The sequence below is a fragment of the Ciconia boyciana genome, chromosome 20, assembly GCF_034638445.1.
Source record: "Ciconia boyciana chromosome 20, ASM3463844v1, whole genome shotgun sequence".
NCBI lineage: Eukaryota > Metazoa > Chordata > Aves > Ciconiiformes > Ciconiidae > Ciconia > Ciconia boyciana.
In genome coordinates, this window is record NC_132953.1 from 1,263,565 (window position 1) to 1,287,523 (window position 23,959).

Below are 23,959 nucleotides of genomic sequence, written 5' to 3' on the forward strand. Positions count from 1 at the left end.
CCGGAGAGGACAACCCATGCTCCCAAAGCAAGAGGGAGCCGGCGGGGTGCAGCATCTCCTTCTCCAGCCCCCGAGAGCAGAGGCTGCGATGCCAGCCAGACCCTTCTTTCCTACAACCACACAATTTTGTTTAATAATGAAAACAAATATAGAAGTTGCTGGGATTTCTAAGTTTTTGCATTGTTTTTCCACTTTGCTCCCCTAATTTAAAGAGTAAAGGCAACGAATAAGCACACCGACGCTGAGGGTTATGAATTATTCTTCTTTTAATTTCGCACAGTTTAAAATACGATATGAAATAAGGCTACAGTATATAAAAAACTCTTCAGCAAAATGATGTGCCAGCATCAGCAATTAAAACAAAACCAGTCCCCTCCTTCTTTAAGAATTCAATGTAGGAGGGACTTCTTTTTGTATCTTTAAAAAAAAAAAAAAAAAACCAAAACAACAAAACACAACACACGGACACACACACACATCGCTACATCTCTAAGCTACCTCAGCTCAGTTTTTTTAAAAAGCACCTGCTTTTTCTTTTTTTTAATCTCGCTTTTAAAATTTTTTTTCCACTTTTAAAAAATATAAATTATATGAAAATACAAGTTGGAAAATAGTCGAACAGCACAATATAACAATCTCTTTTTTTTCTTCTTCTTCTTCTATGTTTATCAGCTTTAAAAAAAAATCCCATGTGTAAAAACAAAACAAAACAAAACAAGACTTTTTTTTGGTTGGTTTTTTTTTGTTGTGTTTTTTTTTTTTTTTTTTACTGAGGCAGTTAATTCCTGGAGATATTCCATTATAACATATATGTATACACAGATTTATCATTTATTTAAACCTCTTTGGAATGTAGACAACAGCTCACAGATGTTATATAGACCCTACCAGAGAGCAGAGCACACCAAGGCATCCAAATTTTGCGACGTTAACACGGAACAAGCAACCAAGACCTAAAGCCTCGCAGAAAAGCCCTCCAGAAGAGCAAGAGTCAGAAGATGGAGACGTTTCCCGCAGCATCTGAATTTATCGGTGCTTACAGGGACCTCTTTTTTTGGAGGAGGTGTTGGTTTGGAAAGATGCGAGAAGGTGAAATCTTACAATATCTTCTCTTTCTTGCCCTGTTTGGCTATTTCTCCACCTGAATGATTATGTCTGGAGCGGGACGGTGGTAGTGTGGAAATAAAATGGATCTACACTTGCACACACACGAGTGTCCATGGGTTACGGTCATCCTACGCAGAGATGGAGAGAGACAGGCAGCAGAAAAAGTGCTTGCATTTTTCATCTTTTTTTTTTTTTTTTTTTTTTTCCTTTTACTGAGGTCCCAAATATCAACTGCCAAGGCCCTGGAAAGCTGTTTGCAAGAGCTAAGCTCCCAAGGCAGGGCTCAGGCTTTGCTGGGGGGGGGGGGGGGCAAAGGGGACATGCCCCTGCATGGAGAACAGCAGATCACAAGCAGAACACAGAAAATATCCCAAAATTACCGAACACACCTGAGACATTCCTAAACAAGGCAAAATTACCCAATTTCCAAAAGCCACGTGTATCTGCAGAGGGTGAAGCTCACTTCCATGCAGAGAAACCAGCACAGGAGCGAGTCCCATCCCTGGCAGATCTCCATCATCCCTCTCGAACCCATCCTTCTGGTCCAGCACGTGTGTGTAGGTTAACTAAATTTTCGTGGCCTCGAAGAATAGGTCGTCAGAGGGTTTGGGTTCCCGCACATCTGGTTCAGCACACCCCTCGCCAAAAGTCAACAGGCAATTAAAAAGCAGAAAGAAAAAAAAAAAAAGAAACAACAAATAATCTGCAAATTTCCAGTGTATAAACAGCACACAGCCCTCTCTGGGATGGTCTCTAGAATGGGAATAAAAAGTAAAGGAAAATAGAAAATGATGAACCTGATGCCCCTAGGACTGTCCTGCCCTTTTGCTGCTGCACTTGCACACAGGCTGCGAGCTGGGATGGCATCGGCTGGGAGAAACGATGGAGAAGCTCCAGCCAGGGGCTACTTCCGAAAAACAGAGCTGCTTTCCACAACTCGCCCTTTCTAACCTTTAAACCATCTTCCCAAAATCACTGGGCACGCACAGGTTTGGCTTGGAATCCTGGAAAAAGTAAGCACGGCAGAGCGGACAAGGGATTTAGCCTGGCAGAAGGATGGGGTTGGTACCCGAACCTGCGGTTCCTTCTGTCGGAGGGAAGTTTTATCCCTGTTTTCTGCTTGAAAAAGGCACTTCAGCTGCAGTGGAGCATCCGAGCAAAGCAGGAGACATGTCCTGGGGCACGGCGTGGTGCTGAGGGCAGGAGATGGGGCGCCTGGCCTCCTGGCAGCACCCTTTGTAAGGGTGTCAGGGGGATTTTTCAAAGCAACGTCAGAAGCGGCCCATGAAGGGTAAGCTAAGGGCACTTTGCAGCTGCATGCAAGACAGCAACCCTGAACACCTAAAAAAACCCACCCGACTGCTGAAAATCCAGCCCAGACAATGTGTCCTGTTGGGACGCTCTTTAGCTACGCCTGCCCTGCACACGTCTGTGCCGTCACACCTTGCTCGACTCCCTTTTCAGCCTGCTCAGCCTTGGCTGCAGCAAGCCTCTGCTCCGGTGCCTCGCCGGTGGGGGGACCTTGTCCACGATATCTACATTTTCCTTTCCTCTCTCCAGCTCAGCCAAGCTGCTTTCTCCCATCCAGCCTGTCTGCCCAAGGAGACAAGCTGAAGTTTAACCTCCCAGCAGACAGTGTCCCTTTTCTCCTTTGGTGCATGCTGCTTCCACCTTCCTTCCATCTCATTTTCCTTCCTTGCCATCCATCCCACCCTTTTCTTTCCGTAGGCTCAGTGGGATGATGCACAGCCCCAGGCCCATGAGCTAACAGCATAACTAATAACCTCCCTTACCTAAACCACCATCTGCTTCCATCCCCCTTGGCTGGAGCTCCCTCTTGGCCTGCTCATTTCCCCTCCCTCATCACCTTTTTTTAAGCACACAGCAGTTTTGGGGCTGACTCACCCCAAAATGACCAGCTGGGGATACAGAGGTGCTGGGTGCTCCCAGCTCCAGAGGAAGCGGAGGAGAACCCAGCGCCTTCTGAGCATCACCTTGCCCTGGGGTCGAGCTCCCCGTCCAACGCTGTCCCTGCGCAAGGGGGTTACGTGCCTGAATACTTCAGCTCTTTGCACGCAGAGTCCTGTCCTGCTGACCCGATATATCAGCCTGTATCAGGCAGGCATCGCCCAGCAAGCATCTCTGGAAAGCCTCTCCCCACCTCGCCCCCCACTACCATCTCACAGTGCCTCTGTAATGAACGCAACTACCTAAAACACACAGACGGACAGACAAACAACACAAAAAGAAGGTACTTTTGGTTCAAACGCGTAATACTGTCTTTAAAAAGAAAACGCCCAGTGGCTCTCAGGGGCGAAAGACCCCATTTCGGCAGTCGGATCCTCACGGATCCGGCTTCAGGGTCACATCTGGATATGGAAACGCTCACCGCCTGATCCTCTAACTCGCACCGAGCCCAGCCCCAAGGCAGTCGTCAGCCTCAATCTGCTCAGAGCATCCCGGGAAGTGCTCGCTGCAGCAGGATTTACTCCTCTGAATGCAAACCACACTGCAAAAGGTTTGGAGGGCAGACAGAGCCCCAGGACTGATCCTGCAACCGCCTCGGGCAAGCACATGAGACCTCTCATTTACCCCGGCAAAATCGGTCATATGCTTCATGTTAATCACACCCTGACAGGGTTTGTAGGATCAGGCTTACAAAGAGCAGTAAAGAACCCATTTGCAAGGACAATTTCCTTTCTGCGTGTGCCTAGGCTGGTTAAGACATACAGCAATAAAGATAGAGCTGGTCAAAACAGGAAGGAAAAAACACTTCCCTTAGGTTTTTCAACTTTTTCCTGATTTTTTCCCCCCTAATCAACTTATATATTTTCCGTTTACTACATTCAAAACCTGGGAATTTCTCCCTTTTCCCCTAAAAAAAAAAAAAAAAACCAAAACCCCAATTTTCTGAAAGCACCAAAGTGTTCCTTGAGCAAAAAAGTGATTTGGAAAACGCAAAAAGACATTTTCCCCGCAGATCTTGATAGGTTTCGTGCACAAAACGCAGCCGTACAAAAAGGCCCCTTTTTTAACAACAACAAAAAAAGCAGAAATTTCAACCAGCTTTATCAGCAAACGGCGGAGGAAAGCGTGTGGGACTGGAAGCAAGAGCGGCACACCCAGCCAGCATCACTAGGAGCCAGTTTGGAGTTAATTTTCCTTCACATACGATTCGGAGATGCCGAGTCGTAGCACTACACTTCTCCAGTGGGGTCTACATAAACTAATTCTTTTTTTTTTTTTTTCCTCACTGTGATAAAACTCTGCTGGCATAACAGAAACAAACACACACAATATTGCAATACTGAGACCATCTTAGAGCTTAAGACTATTTAAAAAAAAATACTGGCACAAAATTTAATAAAATAAAACTTTAACAAATAAAAAAAAAAAAAAGGAGTCTTGATCCCTCTAGCAAAAATTCTGTCTTTTGTAGAAAATACGACAACCAACAGAAAGGCGATGTAACAAGAACGACGAACCGTTCTTGGCTTTTTCCTATATTGCCCCTCCCCGAAGCAGGAATATTCACCCACTTTGATTTTCCCTCCCCACCCCCCAAAAAAAGTTTAAAATCTTCAAATCCTCGGGAACACTGTCATTTCCTGAATTGTCAGTTTGTGTGCGAATAACACAAAAACCGAAGGGATCCATTTGATAATACTTTTTCTAAACAGCAAGGGATGAGGAGGGGTTTGTTTTTCTATTTTAAGTGAGCTACATTTTTCTGGCTTTCTTAAAACTCAGACTTTCACCCCAAAAAAGCCTGTCTTGGAGCTTTCAGGGGAAAAAAAATAAAAGCTCATTCTCCTCCGAACCAAACTTTTTAGATTTCAGCCAAAAGTTTGCCTCTTCCACCACCCTCTCTCCCAACATCCTCAAAACATCAAATCTGAGTCAGTCTTTGAAAAAAAAAAATTAAAGAACAACAAAAATAACAGCAAAAATAAAAAACAACCAACAGAAAAAGTTCCATCAACTCTCCAAAACGACACGGGGCGATCCTCCGCCCTGGCCGGCCGTCTTCACTCATCGGCATCCGGCTTGACATCCAGCATGGCGTGGAGCTCCTCGGGTGTGTAGCCCAGCAGGCTCTGCAGGTCGCAGACGAAGCGGTAGACGTAGCGTTTCCCGGCCGTCTTGTGGATGATGTTCTTGTCGTAGTAGTAGCGCAAGCCACGGCTCAGCTTCTCGTAGTTCATCTTGGGTTTGTTTTTCCTCTTGCCCCATCGCCTGGCCACCTGGGAGAGGGGTGGGAAGAGTCAAAGCGGGGCATGTACATCACGGGGAAGGGAAGGAAAAATCTTTCTGGCTTGGTTGGGCAGCCATCGGCAAGCAGCAGTGCCAGACACGAGGGAAGGGAGAGGACTTTCCCCATCTTTAAGATGGACACGGATGGGTCACAAGCATTAAAGTTTAGGAAAACCAACCTCCATGCAAGGGCAGAACATTGCAGAGGACTCTAGGAGGATATACAAGTCAGAGAAGGGAACAAATGTCCCATCTGTTCCCCAAAATCAGTGGGAAGCCCCCACCCACACCTGTACACATCCTATTTGAAGAGCTTTGGCGACATGCCTCTCTCTACGGTGTTTCAGCTACTTCACACCAACTTTGGGCACAAATTACTGCTTCCTAGGTATTACTGAAGCCCGATATTTAACAAGTTTTCAGCTGGGCTCTAATTCATTGTTTCTCCCTACACATACCCAAGACCAGAACAATGTGACTGCCCAAATTTCAGCCCCGAAGGGAGGAGCGGAGGGTTATCCACACCAATATTTCAGTGGCATTTGGGCTGTGCACTAAATTCCAGGGCACTCTACCTCATCTGGGTCGGAAAGTTTGAATTCCCAGCCATCGCCCGTCCAGCTGATGAAGGACTGACAGGACTTGTCAGTGAGCAGTTCCAGCAGGAATTGCCACAGTTGGATGGGTCCACTGCCTAGAAAGACAAAGGAAACATGAGACATTAATGCCAGGAAAAGCACAGCCTCTTCTATCTTGGCGGCGGGGAAAACAATCACATGCAAACAGTGCTCACTGAAAAAAACAAACCTACTATCAAAAAAACCCCATCAGTGGCCACAGGGCAAGATCTGGGCTGAGATGACAGCTTGAGAGTTAAATCCTGCAGGTAAAAGAGCTTCCTATTTGCAGTAAGAGCTGAATATTCATGCACTGGAATGCTTCACTTCGAGTTACATAAATAGGATTATTTTTCTGGCATCTAAACTGTGAGGAGTCATTGTCTTGGCACAAGAGCACCACCGTTTCCTCCGTGCCAAAAAGCTCCTGGCCATCGCATGAACTCCAGCAGACTCCCGTTTCCCGACCTTGACTCTTTGCTCCGTCGTTGTTTACTGAGATAAGGGGGGACCCAGGTATGAAAATTATTTGGCCTCTTTCCAGGGCGTGTTGCTGCAGGAATGGGCTACGCCGGCTCGCAGAGCTCAGCGGGCTGCTGGAGCGCAGGGAAGGCAGGGGCTGGCTGGCTCGGCAGACAGATCTCACCAGCTCCGGACCCGTGGATCTCCCCATCATGGTCTTTGCACGGTCTTAGCAAAGCCATAAGCAAACCTCCCTGCAGCTGCTGGTTCCCCTACTCCAGCCAGAGAGGCATGAGGCAGCGTGCAGCATCCCATGCCACGTATGTTCAGCCTCTCCCTACAACGCCGCGGTCTCCATCTTTCCCCTGGGTACTAATTTTGGCCAGCAACAATTTGCCTTGGGGTCCTGAGCCCGACACATCTAACCTGCAGTACCTGGTGCACCCCACTGAGAGCCTGCGGCTTCGCAGCCTGGTTTTGGCTGGATTAATGGTGTATGTGGAGTGATTTCGAAATACTTATCTCTTCTTTGCACTTGTGTGCCAATCAAAGGTAGAGGAGAAGCCCTCAAGCCAAAATCTCTTTGATGAGCAAGTTCCAAATAACGCCACACCCAAAATATTGTACTTAGCTCTGGGCATGTTTCGGGAGAGATTTTGCCATGTTTTAAACACAGCTTACAATATATCACTAATAATAAGAATGACAATAATAATAACAAACAGAGCCAGAGGTTAGAGGAAATGATTTATCACAAAAAGAATTGCACAGGCTGGATTAGGACGGCAGGCTGGGGTAAACTCGCCTGCTGACAGCAACGAGCACAAGCTTCAAGCAGGGAAAAAAAAGAGTTATGTACTCAGAAAAAGGGATGGAGAACAGCCTATTTCCATGAATGACAATGAACACTGTCCGAGCTGTGGCTGCGGGATAACCCGCGGAGGGAAGAGAGGGCTCTTCCCCCTTTTCCACAAGGTTTAAAATGACTCAAAAGCAGACAAGCTGCTGGAGAGGAGGAAATGAGAGCTGGCTCTGGGACAGGGGATTCGCCGTGCCCCATCCAGCCTTCCCCAAATTGTTTCCCTCCTGTTATCCCTAAGGAACCACTCCAGGGTTTTGCAGGCACCGGGTCCTCTGCCAAGCCCTGGGGGTTATCGCACAGCCATGGGGAGGACAAAGCAGGAGCTCACAGCATCTCTCTGCTTGTAAATGGGAAGATGACACTCAGCGGGGAAAGGCTCCAGCCTGTTGTTCTCGGCAGGAGCTTGCCAAGACACTGACTCCATGACCGCGCTCTCCAGTCAGGATGGAGTTGGGTTATCCACACCAAAAAGAGGGAGGAAATTCAGATGACGCCTTCACCTCTCATCCAAAAGGGAAGAGCCAAAGCCCTGGCCTGAAATGGCACCGCATCTCAAAGCTTAGACCTATTTATAGCAGCGAGCTTTAAATACAGAGAAAACATTGGGCAAAAAGGTTATTTCAGCTGCCTGAGGTCCTCCACGGGGAATCACAGGTGAATTCACATGGGGCTGGTTTCTCTTTGCCCGTCTGACTTTACACCAATTCCCTACACACATTCAGAGAGCATCCAACACCCAAATCAGGCTAACAGAGAAACAGTCCTAGGAGACGAGACTGAAGCAAGACCAGGTTCATCACCTCGCATTGATTTCTCTCCTGACCAACCAAAGAACAAGGATTTTTTTTTTTTTTTTTTTTAAATTCCTTCCCCAAAATAAGACGAATGGAAACCCATCACCTAGGCACCAGGTTCTTGGGTAAGCAGCTGCCCTCAAAATACGCCTGGGCCACCCTGTCTCTGCCGGGAGCCTTTCAAGGTTCAAGTGTCACTAACCCCGAGCCAAGCAGCCGGCGCAGTTCATGCTTGGTGCTCACAGCTTGGCTGCCAGCTGGCATGGAGAGGTGTCGGGAAACCCAGCAATTTCTCGCCCTCTCTCCAACAAGCGAGGTAGGGCTCCTGCTGCTGCACCGGGTGCCGCTCTGCTGGGTATTTTGGGATTTTGAAGGAAGCGGTGTCATCCTTGGAACAGGGATTCCCAAGGTCTATTCCGAGCTGCCTGCGGGACACGCGTAAAACCCCAAATTCCTCTGTGTTGGACAAGCAATTATGTCAAGAATGTGTTTACTGCAGGGCTCGCAGGCATGTCTCAGCTCCTATAAACACACGCCCTGCCAGAGGGGAAGGCAGCGGAGGCCCTGCAGATGTGCCGCTGCCACTGGGGCACGACTCTGAAATGTCAGCGAGGCGGGTGATGCACAAGGTGGCAGGAACCAAACCCCAGCACATGCCCGAGCCTGCGTGCCCAAAAACAGCTCTGGGGACACCGCAAGGTAGGAAGGCGAAATGATCAGGGAAGGGGTGCTGGAGGTCCATGCGTCATCTGGTGGGCCAGTACAGCTGTAATTAGTGCTGGGAGGGCTGTCTTCAGAAATTAGCTCCTTTTGCCTGCTCTGCAGACCAGCAAGGAGCAGGGAGTTACTTTTCCCAATGCCTGAAGGATTTTAAGGTGACTCTTGGCTCATGCAGAGATGCCACCCTGCCAACGTCACGTCCCCAAAGCTACCAGGGCAAGCATGAAGCTGCCGGGCTTGTCTCCGCACCCCAAACCTCCGCCCTTGCAGGACCTGGGAGCAGTGCCCATTTTCCATCCCTTCTGTTTCAACCCTTCCACTCGTCCCCAGCCAGGGCTGGAAATCCCCACCACCACGCCTGGTCCAGATCACTTCATGGTACAAGCACACACAGCCACACCGACTGCCCCAAGGCCAGCGTAGCTCGGCGGGTGTAGCCCACCACACAACCTGTTGCCTTGGTTATCTCCAAAAACAACCACCACTGGAGTGTTCTTGCAGCCTTTTTTTTTGGATGCAGCCCCAAGCATACGGTGGAGGGACACAAGCCACCCTTTATGGTGCTGGTCCTGCTGCACACATCCAGGGGCTTCCCAGAGCAAGCCCAGCCCCGGCTGGGGAATGGGGGCAGCCCCTGCTCCACAAAAGACAAGGCGAGGACTCAGAGGGTGGTGGGATGTCCTTCCACCCCGCTGCGACCTCCGGCACCCACGGAGGCTGCTAAGAATAGCTCCCGCCGGAGGGGCTTGCCTGCCCGACAGGGCCACAATGGGGGCCCTGTCTGGCCTTGGTGGCACTGAACGGGGTCCTTCAGCAGGGAGTGTCACACCACAGGAATTCTCCCGCGTCAGAGGGAAAATATGCCTCTTAAGCCGGATGATGGCCGGCTGCTACAGCGGGAACTGCTGGCTGAGCAGTGCCTCCTCAGCACTAGTCCTCCAATGGCACCCGTGGGTGTCCCCAGAGCAAAGGGTTTGGTGCCACGCCATCCCTGTGCCTTCCTTCCTTGGTCAGAACTGAAGGTCCCCTACCACCTTCCTACTCAGTGGTTCTGGAGGGGTTTGAAACCAAAATATGCATGACAGCCACTTTCACCGGTGCGGTGATGGTGGTACCACCCAGATGGGGCAGACAGGCATCCATGCCCTACCCGGGAAGGCACAACCCGAAACAAGTCATCCTCACTCTCTCTCTCAAGACGGTTTCTCACCCCCACCCATCTCAACGGCCTCTGTTTTGTTCTCCTTCTTTCAAACAACAAGAAAAGAATAAAAAAAAACCCTACTGAAAAAAAAAAACAAGCGGCGGCGCACCTATGCTTTTTGCTCTGTGGTTTGTGGTTCCAACCCAACAAAACAATTGGGCATAGCAATGTCTCCAAAACAGACTTCACCTTGCTCACGTGCCCACCCTCCCCGAGTCCCCTTCAATGACACTGTGGCGCTGGAGGTCCCCAATCCCCCCCTACTGCATTGGGGTCGGGGACAGCAAAGCTCATCCCCATCGCTCCCTTGTTAAACCAAGCCCAACCACCTCCTCCCCAGCTCTTGCCCAGACTGGCGCAGGTAGTCATGCCACCGTGAAGTGCCAGCTTTGCATGGGTGGGAGGGCAGCTGTGGAGCTCGGATGGAAGCATCTCCAAAGAGCAGGCGTGAAGAAATTGGGGAAGGACTCAGAAAGCACCTTCCTTGGGGAGCCACGTGCTTTTGGCCATGCTTACAGGCAGGAGAGCGGCCAGGCAGGCCACTCTGGACCAGTTCTGCTTTCCTGATGCACCTCCTCTGTTTCGAGGAAGAACATGATGGGAGGACTGGTCTGACTCCCAAGGCATCTGGCAAAGCACAAGGGGTTTTGTGAGCTTCACATCTTCCCCTGAAGGTGGTCCTGCAGGCCAAGAGCTGCCACGCAACACTCCAGCTCGTTGCTCGAAGGAGGGACTAAGCCACAGTTGCTGCTTTGCCATCACCTCCAGGCTGCTGAGAAGCCGCTGCCGGCGGCTGCAGCAGCTCTGGTGAGAGCTGAGCTGCTGTCATGGTTGGGCAGCGTTGCGTGGGGCTGATTTCACTGTCATTTGCACATGTCTGGCAGGTGGAGCAGGAGCCACTGAACCAGCCCTGAGCCCCACCCTCGAGCTCCCCACCTTGCGGAGGTGAAAAGGGCTGCTCAGAGCCCATGCAGGCTCTGCACTGGAGGCAGAAAGCAGGCAGGAGGCACTGGCTGGTCACACTTGGTCACCCTGCAAGGTCAGGTAAAGGGTATGACCCAGAACAAGCGAGCTAACAACATCCCCTGCATTGCATAGGGGCCAGAGGTGCTGTTGTGCTGCTTCTGATTGCTGGCGTAGCAGACTGCATCTCCAAATTCCCCTAACCCATGATACAAGTGGCTACAGATGTCCATACAGGCACACTTCTCCAGAAGTGCAGGCAAGCAGGCAGAAAGGATTCTGATGTTTCTAGGAAAGCTACTGCACAGACTCTGGATGTCAAGGACAGCCAGATGACCGGACCGTGTTGGGAGCGGGGCCTGGAAGGCAGCTGCTGGCAGATTTTCAGATGCCAATGACCACAGCACATCCAGGGAGCTCGCTGGTGGAAGCCTCAGGCCGGCAGCACAGGCAACAAGAAGAAGAGGGGAAGCAGCACACAAGCTCTCTTGAAAGAGACCCACTTTCTTTGGCACCGACTTGACTTTCTTGCAAAACAGCAGCTGCATGCTTTCACTTCTGTGTCACAGATAAGCATCACTCAGAAATGAAGGCTTGTCGAAGGCTTCAGGCTCTGCACTGCAGACAATTCGGACAGGGCAGATAGGTTTAGCAGGTAAATTTGGGCCCTACCGACACGGTACTGCGAATGCTGATAGCGAGGATCAGGGCTGGATCTGGCCCGAGCAAAATGGTTTGGTAGACAGAAGTGCTCCTGGGCGCTCAGGCAAGATAGCATCTGCAGAGGTGGCTATTCCCTGCACTACTTTCTGTCTTCTTTAAGGGCAGCATGATAATGAAGATAGCATCAATCTGTTGCTAAGAGAGACACTCAGGTCATGTGTGATATTAGCTGGGAAGGGGGCATTAACTCTTTAGGTGCTGAGATTGTCCATAAAGACATCAGCGACTTCCTAACCAGGTCCATAAGAAAGGCCAGTATCACAAATGCAAAACCAGCCTTGCAGGTGAGGGATCAAGGTTTGGTGTGCACTCACTTCACCTTTCTTATCCCTCTTTCCTCCTTTTGCCTCTCAAACACGAGAGGAATCGCTCTGCTCTGTCTGTTCAGCTATGTGGAGCAGCAGCTCGGCACATCACAGCTCTGGTGTTGTGGCAATGCAGACAACACCGTGAGATGGAAAGCCCCGGCCTGCACAGACGATGCTGAGGTCCTACATGCCACAAAGCAAACAAACACCACATCTTGGCTATAAACACACGCAGGTGCTTTGGGGCGCTCAAGAAAAGCCAAAACCAGTTCAGCCCTGAGTGGCTATCGCCAACCACAGGGGCAGAAGGAGGGTCTGAACCTCCACTGGACCTGCATCACCAGGAGGACAGCAGCACAAGTAGGTCAGAGTAGTGGAAAAATAAATCTAGGGCAGAAAGGCCAAAGACCAGGGCGGTCAGACCCACACCATCTGCCCTCTGCCTTGGGCTGCACACTTCTCTACTACAGACCATCTGCATTTATCCACGTGGCATCAGGTCTCACGAAGGATGCCGGTGGCCACAGTACCCATCAGAGGCAGCAGCTTGCAGGATCCAGCTATGGCACGGCCCCAGGCAGAGCTGCAGGAGGCACAGAGGCAGAGCTGAGCTCGATTTAGCCCAGCTGGGCTGAAGTATGGAGGGATCTGTGCCCGTGTGCCAGTGTGCACCTAGCACGAGCCGCTTGCCCACACCAAACACTGCATTGCTGCATGAATGAGGCAGCTTAAACTGAGCTCAGCTTAAGCCAACGTGAGGTTTAGCACATCTGCCTGCAGAGAAAATGCATCCTGACACTCTGCTTGCCTAAATTTAATAGATGCATTCTGTCTCCGTTTCCTAGGTCATGTCAAAAAAAAAAAAATCTGGCTTAATGTAAGACTCAGGCTGGCCAAGCTTTGAGAGAGCTGGCCCCAAAACCAGAGGTGTCCAGAGCCAGCCCTCCCTGCAGCTATGGAAACTGAAGTTCACCAACTCCTGAGCAGTTACATTTCTCCTTCAAAAAAGATAAGAAAATTGCATCAACCTCTATCTGAGCAACCATGGCAACTTGTTAAATTAGGTCAAGATGTGGGGGCAGATAACGTAGCTTTGAAAAGCTGCTTGCGAGCTGGGTGAAGAACACATCAAACGCAAATGGAGCTTCCGCCAAAATGCACCTTCTCACCAAAGCATGCGCCTCCTAGGGCAGATACCATCAGAGATCCGCCGCGGCTGCGATAAAGCACTGTGCCACCTCCCTGGGCCACCGGCAAAACAGGCCCTTGGTAACAAACCTGAACAATATTGTCAAATTCTTAAAGTCAACCCAGAGAGCCCTGGAGATGAAGGACGTGATCGCCCAGGTTTCACCCTTCCAGCCCTAAAAGGTGCACACCATGGCATGTCTGTTGGGTGCTCCAGTGGCTGGTGACTGGTGTTGGACACATGCTCGAGGCATCATCCCAGTGAGAGAGGGAAAGCAGGGGTCCCAGCCGCTTTGGGACCCTGGGCTGGTAATCCCCTGCTCTGCTCCTTTGGAGGCTCCACCTCCTCACCAGAGCTGCAAACAGAGCCCAGACTTTAAGTTCCTCTGCTCTAGCTGCTAGAGAGCACTTCCTCCCCCAAGTAAAGTAAAAGTAATGTAAAGCAAAGCAAAAAAAGAAGGACCTAGGAGTTCTGCCTGACAGTCCCCACACTCCTTGCTCAGCTGGCCCAAGAAAGAGGACCAGCACTTCTCAGTGGCCAGCCTGGATTTTTTTTTTTTTTTTTTTGCAGAAATACACTAATACAAAACAGTCTTGAGAGTGCCCAGTTCTCCTACAGCTTGTAATGCAACGTGTTCTCACTTGCTCTCTCTGTGACCTGCTTTCACAGCAACCTGGCTTCGCTTTGCACCATGCTGGGCTCCCTTTGCACAGAAAACGTAAGGTGCTGACAGGTCAGTAGGCTTTAAAAAAGGACAGAGGACATGTCTGGAGTCACATGCCTGCAAAGATCATCTGTCCAAAGATCGTTCCCAATGGTAAGTGCAGGCTGTGGTGGTTTGAGGACTGAATTATTGCTTAGCAGCCTTCAGAGCAAGCAAGCAGTGCTCCAGCGCAAGGATTTCCAAGTGACTGCTGATTCTGGAAACCTCTGATTTTCCTCTCCCCGTTTAAAGTTTCTCAAGTGAAGCAATGCAAAAAAAAAAATCAGGCACTCCCACTTATTGATCACACCGAAATGCCTGGGCCAAGGGATTAACTTCCCGGCTCAAAACGGAGTTTCAAATGAGGCAAGGGAAAATGTTATGCAGCACAAAGCGTTTAGAAGTGTGCTCTGGCATTGCATTAACTGAATTCTCCCCTTCCTGGAGGCACGAATCCAAGGACACTCTTTGGGGTGCTAATACTCCTTGGCAAAACACAGGGTCCAGCCGCTGACTTCGGCTCCTTGCTCACAGAGGGAGCTGGGAATGCTGCTTCTCTATGAGGGTGGCTCTTTTCCATGAGCTACAGCAAACATGGAGGGAAACATCCAGCTTGGAATATAAAGCTCTTAGTTTTGTCAGTGTCTCCGTGCCTCGGTTTCCCAGCCGTTAAAATGCAACCAACGCTCCACCTGCCCAGGCACCAGGTACCCAAAGCACTTCCGCAGGCCATAGTGAAAGGCGTTATCAGGAGAAAATAGGATTAAAAATTGCAAGTTGTGCTCAGTGGTCTCTTTTCTTAGGAACATCAACTTCCACAGCACGGCGGAGGATGGTGCCCCGGGGCATGGCCCCTCCCCACCACATCCCCCAGCCAAAAACCATTCAGGAATAGCAGAGCACACTTTTATTTTGCATAGACTTGGTCAAAACAGGCTCATTCAGCAGGCAGGGCTGAGCTTTCTTTCTAACTAAAGCTATAGCAACAAACCACTTCCTTTTTTACACATAGCTCCTAAAATTATCTCTCCACCTCTCCTCCCCTCTGCATCTCTCCCCCCCTTACAAAAAACTAGATATCAGCCCTAAGATGAGCCGTGCGTGGGAGGAGATTTCAGGGACAGTCGCACCTCAGGATCTGCTCTGAACCTTTTGATGATCTTTATCTGCACAAACTATTTCCACCGCTCCTCCGGGCCACAGCTGCTACCAGCTGGGGCAGGAGAGATCAGTATGTACGAGAGAAAGGGGAACTGGCAGGAGGCTATCCTGCAAATTTTACTTCTAGTACAGGGAAAAGACATGGCACAGAAGGACTGGAAAGGATTATCTCGATTTTAGCTGGAAGCCCCATCCCACCAGGTTTCTCTCCATGAAGATGCCAGATTGCTGGAGGGCTGTCATATAAAAAGCCAGGGTTTCTGTGGCCTATCACCTTCTCATCTCTCCTAGTGCAGGGAATGGAAAATGTTTGGGTCTGCTTTGGCACCATCCCATCCCTGCCTCACACCAAGGTAAAGAGCAAAACCAAGTGCTTCCTCCACACCAAAAGGGAAGAAGATCATTTCACATCACGCACAGCAATGCCAGAAACGCAGCCGCCCCCGCCCGAGGTGGGAAACCACAAGCAAGTGGCCAGCATGTTGCATAAGTGTTGGAGGGGGAAACGAGGACTCTTTACTACCTTGTGTTCTCAGCAATACAAAGCAGACACCAGTTCCTACCAGACCCAAGCAGGAGGCATCCAGGCGTAAATGAAAACACAAGGCATCAAATGCCCCGCACTCAGCCAGGTCCTACACCCTCCATGATGTTTGGAATGCCCATGCTTGAAGGACACACAGCCTCTTGGGGGCTGCGTGCTCTCAGGTGTGCCCGCATGCATGTGGCTCACCCCAGGGGCACCCCAAAACCTCTCACTCACAGACCACTGAGCCAGCAATGCAGACATTGGGCAACCCAGAGACCCTGGAGGGCTCTGCCCTCCACCGATGGAGAGGCCCTACCCAAGACGCTCAGCAGAGAGGTGGTTTCCTGAGGAGTGTGACCCCTACCTGTGTAGCCAGCAAGGGCAGCAGCAGGAATGACAGGCTTGTCCTTGTTCATATCGGCCCGATCTCGAACATAGTCCTTGAAGGTGCCCTTGGGCTTGTGGTTGGGCAGGGCGGCGGGGTAGTCCTCCGAGTCAAAGCTGTCGTAGGAGGGGACGCGCTGCAGGCTCTGGAAGGAGGACTGGCTGCTCCAGGACTGCGTCAGCCGGTCACAGCTGTCATAGCTCTCTATGCTCTCGAAGGAGTCCTGGCCGCCCAGTTTACCTGGTGAGAAAGAAGGGCATGTGAGATGTGCCTGGCCAGCATGGGGATGCTCTAGCTTGCCGCAGCCAGGAGAAGGATGCTTCTCCTGCCCGCTGCGCAGGCAGAAGGCAACCAGGCAAATGATGCTGTCCCACTACGCCTCATCTCCAAACAAACTCAAAAGTACGGCCTGAAACTGGGATACTTTTGTTGTATTTGTAATTCAGAGCAGGGCTATCTGAGCCCCCGAGATGTTCAGGCAGTAGAGCAAGGCAGAGATAGTCAGGGGAAAAACCCAAAGTCCTGACTCTCTACCCAAGACTGATGCCTGGGGCTAACTGCAAGTTGTCCTCTCTTTCAAAAAGGCAATGGCAGAGAAATAATCCACTTTAGACAGACATTCAAGGCTCAGTTCAGGTGCCTAAACATGGACACTCAGGACCTCTTGCTCTTGCTGCTGAAAGATATGGGTCTCCATTAAGTCCCGTATTATATCTGCCAGCCCTGTATAAACGCTGCTGAGGCATATTCAAGGGCACTGGACACCCAGCTTCTTTACTTTTGATGTTTCCTGCAAAACTATACAGCAGCCTTTTATTGCCATATGTTACAACCAGCTTCCACCCCCAAATCCCCAAACAGCAGCAGATTTGATGGAGGAGGAGAGCAAAAGGCTGAGAGCTCAAACAGCTATTTTTCCAGTTCTGGTAAGGTGAGCACAGCTGGGTTGTATCAAGGCTACTCTCTAGGGTATTTTTAGTAAAGACCAGAACATGAGAGGCCGGATCCTCAGTAATGCTATGCTGCTTTACACCCACTAGAGACAGCATAAGTATACCCTCTGTACTTAAAACACAGAGCTAAAAAAGGATCCAAAGAACAAACTGAAATTGCTCTCTCTGATCTCCTGTACGCTGCCGATTGCTCAACATCTTTACTGACAAACTAAGAGCGTAACAGGATCATTCAAGTTCACTAATTTCCCAAACTGGGCTAAAAACAGCTGCTAGGATTGTGCAAGAACTCCTGGAGAAATTTCCATTGGCAGAGCTACCCACAGCTTGGGCCCAGATAGTAAATCACAGGGGAACAGGAACGTGGAAGGACGCTGGCACGCTCCCCCAAATATTTGTTGCGTTGTAGTTTGAAGAGCACTTGCTGCGAAAAGACTCAACTACCGTGGGCTCTGCCCCAATTGCTGGCTCAGAATCATTTGAAGTTTGGATCCATTGGCTTGATTCTGCTGGTAATAGCCATGCTTCAAACTCATTTTATTTTTTTCTTTTAGTTTTTTGAGAATTTCACAGAATACACTTCAATCACTTCCTGAATCCTGCAAGGGGAAAATTAACACCGCTTTGTGCATGTTCATTAATCGGCATAACCACTTCCCTGAGAAGTCCTGCACCACAAGCTCGTTTAGAAAAGGAATTAAAAATCTGCCAGATGAACAGCTGCAGTGTCGGAGACATGACTTGGGTCATTTCATTGAAAATTCACCTAAATTTGACCTAAACGTGAGCCTTTGGAAAAATCATGCCTTGCACCTACTCAGGAGAAACTTGTTAAGAGTTTGGCAGCTACACTTTCCAACCAGATGTCCTCACTGATAAGGCAGAGTGAAACAACTCCCATGGGACCACAAAATTAACTCCTAAAGCCCACACAAAGAAAGACAGAAGGTGACTGTCTGGAAAACCTTCATCCTGAATTTCCCGCTGCTGAACCGCTTGACTTTGTGACAGACTAACCTTTTAATACAGCGGAAGGTAAAGACATACGTAAAGATAAATAAGCTGTACTCTGCTTTATATTAAGGCTTCTTTATCCCACTCTGAGAGGATTAATCCACCCAAAGGCCCTTCTACATGGCTGAAATGTAGCGTTAGTGTAAGCACGGCCGTAGCCTGTTGCATTTCTTCAATTGCAATCAGTATGTTGAAGTGTTTGCTAACACCTGGGGCCCTTGGTCCCCAATGCTGAGTTAAGGGCTCTTTCTTCCCTCCCCTGGAGCCTTTTTAGGCTTGCCAGTGAGAACAGGCTCAAGGTGCAATTGCAAAAGCATGCCTGAATCATTGCATTTCAATGAGAATTATTATGAAATCACCTATGTTAAAGAACAGGTCAAGAAAAGGGAAAGACACTGATGAAAGATAGCCAGAAAAACAACCCCAGAAAGAGGAGTTTACCTAAAATTATAACACTGCTGCCCTTTTGGCTCACCATATCATCCAAGTCACCTCTCACATATTAACACTCAGCCAGCAGCAGAAGCAGAGGTAATAATACAAATAATAACTTTCCTGTCATTAGCTCTCCCAGCTTGGAAAAAGAATGAGAAACTTAAAATGAGCTTCACTGAGCAACGCGTATGCAATGCAGACCTGCAAAGCGGCTCCAGCTTTCACAGGGAGCCAGCGTATCTTCAGCTCTCGTAGCTGGATGAATGGGTTTAAATGTTTAACATCAAACCTGGCTCACAGCAACACATTACTATAATGAATTTTAGGTATGGGGACACCTGGATTCTATTCAGGGCGCGATCGCAGCCAGGTCAGATCTCTTCCCCATGCCTCAGGTTCCCTACCTGGAATCAGGAGATAATGATACCCCTTTGTAAGTGACTTTGAGCTCTATGGATTAAACTTTTGCTTTGAATATATACTGTGAGCCAGATCCTCAGCCTTGTATTAAGCGATGTAATTACAAAGTAGTCGGGCATCTGGGCCCCATGTGTTCAGAATTTAATAACATTAATTGAAAAGGCATTTGGGCTCAGATCCTCAAAAGTGTTTAGGTGTTTAAATCCCATCATCTCAAACAGGAATCATGTACCTATAACTCTTTGGAGATGTAGGGTTGTAGCACAAGGATTCGGGGGGTCCTTCGGCCCTGTCGCTGACTCAACCCATGACGTCTGCATCTCCTAACAAAGCACAGGGCTTGGGTTCATTAGAACAGATTACCGGTTCAAGCAAACAGCCATCAAAATCAATGGAGATAATGGATAAAGACTTTGGATCATCAAGTCTAAAACCCTTCAGAGCCCTGGACAGCAATTCCTGATGAGAACTTGTGAAGGATTTGTGAGGTTTTGCCTGGTCTCCTAGGAAAACGAGATTTATAGAACCACACAGCAGTCTGACCTCCCTAGTAACCTTAAAGCCTATTTCAACTTCACTCAAGTTTGACATCAAAGTACAAAGCCAGAAATGCTACATTTTTGCAGATGTTGTAAAAACAGGCAGCAGAGTAGAGAAGAGAAAGACCTTCTTCGTGTTTTCCCCAGACAGAAAGGCAGGGAGGGCTCAAAGCCATCAAGGAATCCATCTGGGAGTTCAACTTCATAAGATGCATGGCTTTGTAACTGGCATTGCACGATGCCCTGATGGCCTTGGCCCCCCCAAAGTACATCTCCTACAGAGGGGAAGGCAGCGCTTATGTTGATATAAATAGAGGTGGCAAGAACCCAAGCAAACCCTGGGAGATGACCAACTTTACCTCGACTGGCACGTCCCATGCACATGTTATCTGGCGTTACTACTTCTTGCTTGATCGTGAAGTAGTCTGTCTGCAGGGAGTCCGTCTGGACTGGATCACGCAGGATGACCGAGGGATAGTCGTTCTCGTACTTGAGGGACAGGAGCTCTTCCGAGCTGATGGGATGGAGGGTCTGGTAGGACTCTGTGATGAAGCTGGGCTCAGAGAACTCAGAGGGAGGCACGCACTGTGCATGCTCGATGCCATAACCTGCCGGCAGAACAGGAGTGTCAGAAAGCAACTCAAATACAAGCAGCTCAAAGAAACCAGAGCGTTGCTCACTCCCCCTCCACTCTCCCACAGCACAGTGAGATTTGAGGTCTGCAGTGCAAGAGGAGACTGTCCTTGCATATAAAATACCTGGAACAATTGGCCACTAATTTTGAGTAAAGTTTCTAAAAGCTACAGAGAGATTGTGTCTTGTAATTGCAGCAATTTAAAAAAATAAGACATCCGCAACCACCATCAATGCGCATTACGCCAAACTCCTCTCAAGCAAGCTGCTAGTGGGAAAAAGCTGGAAAATCATGAAGAGCATAGTCTCAGCAAAGGAGATATAGGGCAAAGAAGGTTCATTAATGATTGTAATAGATGAGCCACTTCCACGGTCACCTCTCCTCACTGGCCAGAGCCTGGAATCCTAATCCAGGTGAGTTGGGTTTTTTTGCTGGTTCATGAAATACATCACAGATTTCAAATGCCCTCAAAGAACACCTCCAAACCAATGGCAATGGGAAGTGCAGGAGTCTAGATTGATGACTCACCTCTTTCCTTGCTAGGCTCCTACTTAGTAATTCAGAATTAAGCCTTCTTCCCCCACGCCCCCCCTTTTTTAATACATTTTTTTTTAATTCCTAATGTTCTGGGGTGTTGAGGTCGCTTTTCAGGTCTACTGAGCTACAGCTTCAAACAAATAGTGCTTGCAAATTCAGATTATGGCATCTCAAGGCAGTCCCCAAAAAATAAAGATGGCTTCTAAATAAACCCAAAACACTAGGAAAGACAAAATTACACACTTTGCGTGCTCCGCCATGACAGAGCAACAACTGCATGGTGCAGTCCTCATGTGATGCAGACAAACCTCTAATAGGTGGCACTTTCATGCCTGGAAGCACCAGAATGATACTGATAATTAAGACTTACTAATTAAGTAGTCTGAAGTATAGCGGGATTCTGGATATGTTGTATTCACTCCATTTGCTGGGTATGGTTTTACCTCTTCTGCAAAGAGAAAAGGAAGGAAATGTCATGTGTCCATAGGCATATCATGCTTTGCAAGACTTGCTGCAATATAGAGAGGTCTGAACTTCCTAAAATGCTCCTTTCCGGGTTAAACTGGAACGTTCAAAGGAACAGAAATGAGTTAGGAGCTGAAACCCCACCGAAAGAAGTGCCTGATGCACTTGGGTTCCTTTGGGAATTCTTGCTGCAGGCATGCCCAAATTTAAACAAAACAAAAGAGCAACAACTTTCTCAATCAGAAGCTCCAGGTAGTTCTGAAATACTAATTGCATAATTTCCTTGCTTGCCTTAATTTTTGTTATCTTTCATTCTCTTGAGGATTGCTTATCACGCTTACATGTATGAGTTCGTGAAAAAACCCCACTGTACAAGCAAGGACAGCTGTTTTCCTGAAAACGCCCTTATTTTTAGACCCGCAGTAGGTGCGTGCAAGTGAGTGGGTAACGCATACCAAAACCAGCTCCTACAACCCCAAATTAATGTTAATTCCCAGCCTACGCAGCACCTTTTCCCTTACACCTGATGCAGGCAGAGGATCCCATGCTCAGAAAAGCTTTGTCGCACTGTCCATCACCCAGCTCCCGATACAGACTCCACGGTGTATATATGGGCAGCAAGCAAAATTTTAGCCTTTCTATAGGCATAATTCACTGAGAAAGAGCGCGTCTCACATCAAAGCATAGATTCTCTGCTTTCCATTGCTTTTTCCGAGCGCTTTGGTACTCCTGGGCTTGGCGCTGAATTTGCTTTCCCATGTAAAAGCCACATTGCTCCTACCCTGACCAGTTTTTCCATTAACACCTTACTCATTCCAGCACAGCATGTGGGCAGAGATACCGGCATGGGAGATTTTATTTTCTTTGCAGAGGGTAACCAAAATAAAAAACACACAGGCAACTCCGGGTTATGTTTATTTCTGCTGAGGCTGAAGAGAAGCGAACCGAAGATAACGCACGTTTGCTTGCAAGGAGCCTAATTTTGGCCCTCTCTCCTGGGGATTGCAGGGTGGAAAATATTCTCTAACAAAAGGAGGTTTTGTGCAAACAGAGAGACCTAATGAGAAACGCTCTTTTCCTCTCCCCATGGTGTCTGCCAAGGGGCAGGGTGGGTGACCACAGAGAAAGGGAGCAACCTTCAGCTATGCTTACAGTCAAGTGGAGGGCACTGCTGACTGCTGGTAACTGAAGAGGCTATTTTAGGAAGAAATTTGGAAAAATATGCCTGAAAATACCCAAATCCATGCAGGGAAAAGTCGCCCATCTGCTGCCGTTTTTAAACCCCGAGCAGCCTGTGGTACATGAGTCACTCAGAAAGCACTCACAGGGAGGCATGTTAGCTGAAGGGACAGCAAGGTCACAGCCTGTCCCAGCATGACCTGATGCTGGCGGTCGCACCACTACAGGTACAGCCAAACATTTTGGGGTTAACCACCACTCCCAGCATCAACACCCCCAAGCGATGATGGTGGGTGGCTGGGAAAGATGGAAGAGACAGGGACTGGCAAGTTGGACCCTGACTCCGTGGGTGAGCCTGGGGAAAACGCTAATGTTTTCATGCTTCGCATCCCCAGCTGCAAAGTGGAGACAACCATCTCCTCTTGCCTGGGGAGAGATGTGGCAGGGACAATTTTGCACGTTATGTTTGCACAGCACCAGCACAACAGAACCCAGATCTTGTCAGGGGTTTGGAGATGTACTACCAGTAAGACGAGTCCCATGACTTATAGGGAACAGAAATTAGTCCTTGGGGTGAGGCTGGTTATTTTTTGGAAGTTCTTCTTAGTTACTCTCCAAATACTTCACAGATATTGCCCTTCTGGGAAATGTGTTAAGAAGCCACCATAGAAGCTAAGGCTCAGATAGCTGATGCAAGAAGTGACAAAGTCACCAGTAAAACTGAACACAGAATGGAGATTTCTTGGTTCCCAGGGCTATGCCAGCAGGGTTGAGACAAATTCAGTTTTATTCTTTTTCATCCTTTTGGAAGAAAAGCTGCAACAGGAAGAAAGATTTCCAGTTTCTTTGTAAAAGCTCCTCTCTATCTCAGACCTTTTGCATCCTCATCATTGCAGCATCTGAACACCCTCATGTGTCAACGCTATAAGGAAACACGACGCCTACTTTACTGTGAAACTACAGCACCAAGTTCATCTCCATACCTTGGGGAATCTGCAGGAAGGAGCTGCAAACCCAGCTCCGATGCCTCAGTCAGTACCTGCAGCACATCGCACCCCTCTCCAGTTACAGCCCAAACAAATGAAGAAGGGTTGCGGGAAGGCAGAGCTGCATTACAAGTGGTAGCTTATAGCAAGGAAAAATTGGACTGGCCACAATGTTTTGCTTTGTTTGGTTAAACTGCTTGCTGTTGATATAAGCACTCAATAAAAATTATGCAAAACGAGAAGAACAGAGTCAAAGAGCAGAAAAACAGCCTGTCATACGCAGACCCTGGGAAGAGCTGTGTTTACCTTTTGCAAACCACAGGTAGCAGTAAAATTAGTAATCAGCAATTAACATCCATTTGTCAATGGTTTCCTGGAAGGCATAACTTTGCTCTCCCTCCCGTTCCTGCCACCAGTACAGGCCCACTGACAAGCACGCAGGGTTGGTATGAGAGCGCAAGGGATATTCCAGGAAAGCAAATAGCTCTGCACAAAAACGAGCTAGAGACAGAGCCCAGATTTGCTGCTGCTTCTGCTTGTGGCTCAGTCAAAGGTGTTAAGCTCTGCACCCGCTCTTTAGAAACCATGCCAGGTTAAGTGTTGCTTGGGCACCCAGACACTGAAAATCAACACCCAAAATCAATGTGGGTGTCCCCAGTCAATGAAAATTAATGCCCTTAAATGCTGTCATGCAGGGACTGGCAGAGATGGCTTCTCCTGTGGGGGACCAGCCACTTTTAACAAAACGCCATTACACCTTCTGGGACATGAAACAAAGCAAAGCAGCTTCCATTCGCAATTGGGAAATTAGGGTGG

The 23,959-nt window shown here is 48.8% G+C and overlaps 1 protein-coding gene across 1 annotated transcript in view; it reads right to left on the reverse strand.

The window, feature by feature from the left end:
* Positions 1–256: 256 nt before the first annotated feature.
* ETS1 (ETS proto-oncogene 1, transcription factor) overlaps positions 257–23,959 on the reverse strand; it is a 49,048-nt gene continuing 25,345 nt past the window's right edge. The window contains exons 4-8 of the mRNA XM_072884519.1: positions 20,884–20,961; positions 19,702–19,950; positions 15,961–16,221; positions 5,937–6,055; positions 257–5,351 (exon numbers count right to left, since the gene is read on the reverse strand). Of these exons, the coding sequence (XP_072740620.1) occupies positions 5,136–5,351; positions 5,937–6,055; positions 15,961–16,221; positions 19,702–19,950; positions 20,884–20,961 (923 nt within the window). The 3' untranslated portion in view covers positions 257–5,135. The remainder of the gene's footprint in view (positions 5,352–5,936; positions 6,056–15,960; positions 16,222–19,701; positions 19,951–20,883; positions 20,962–23,959) is intronic.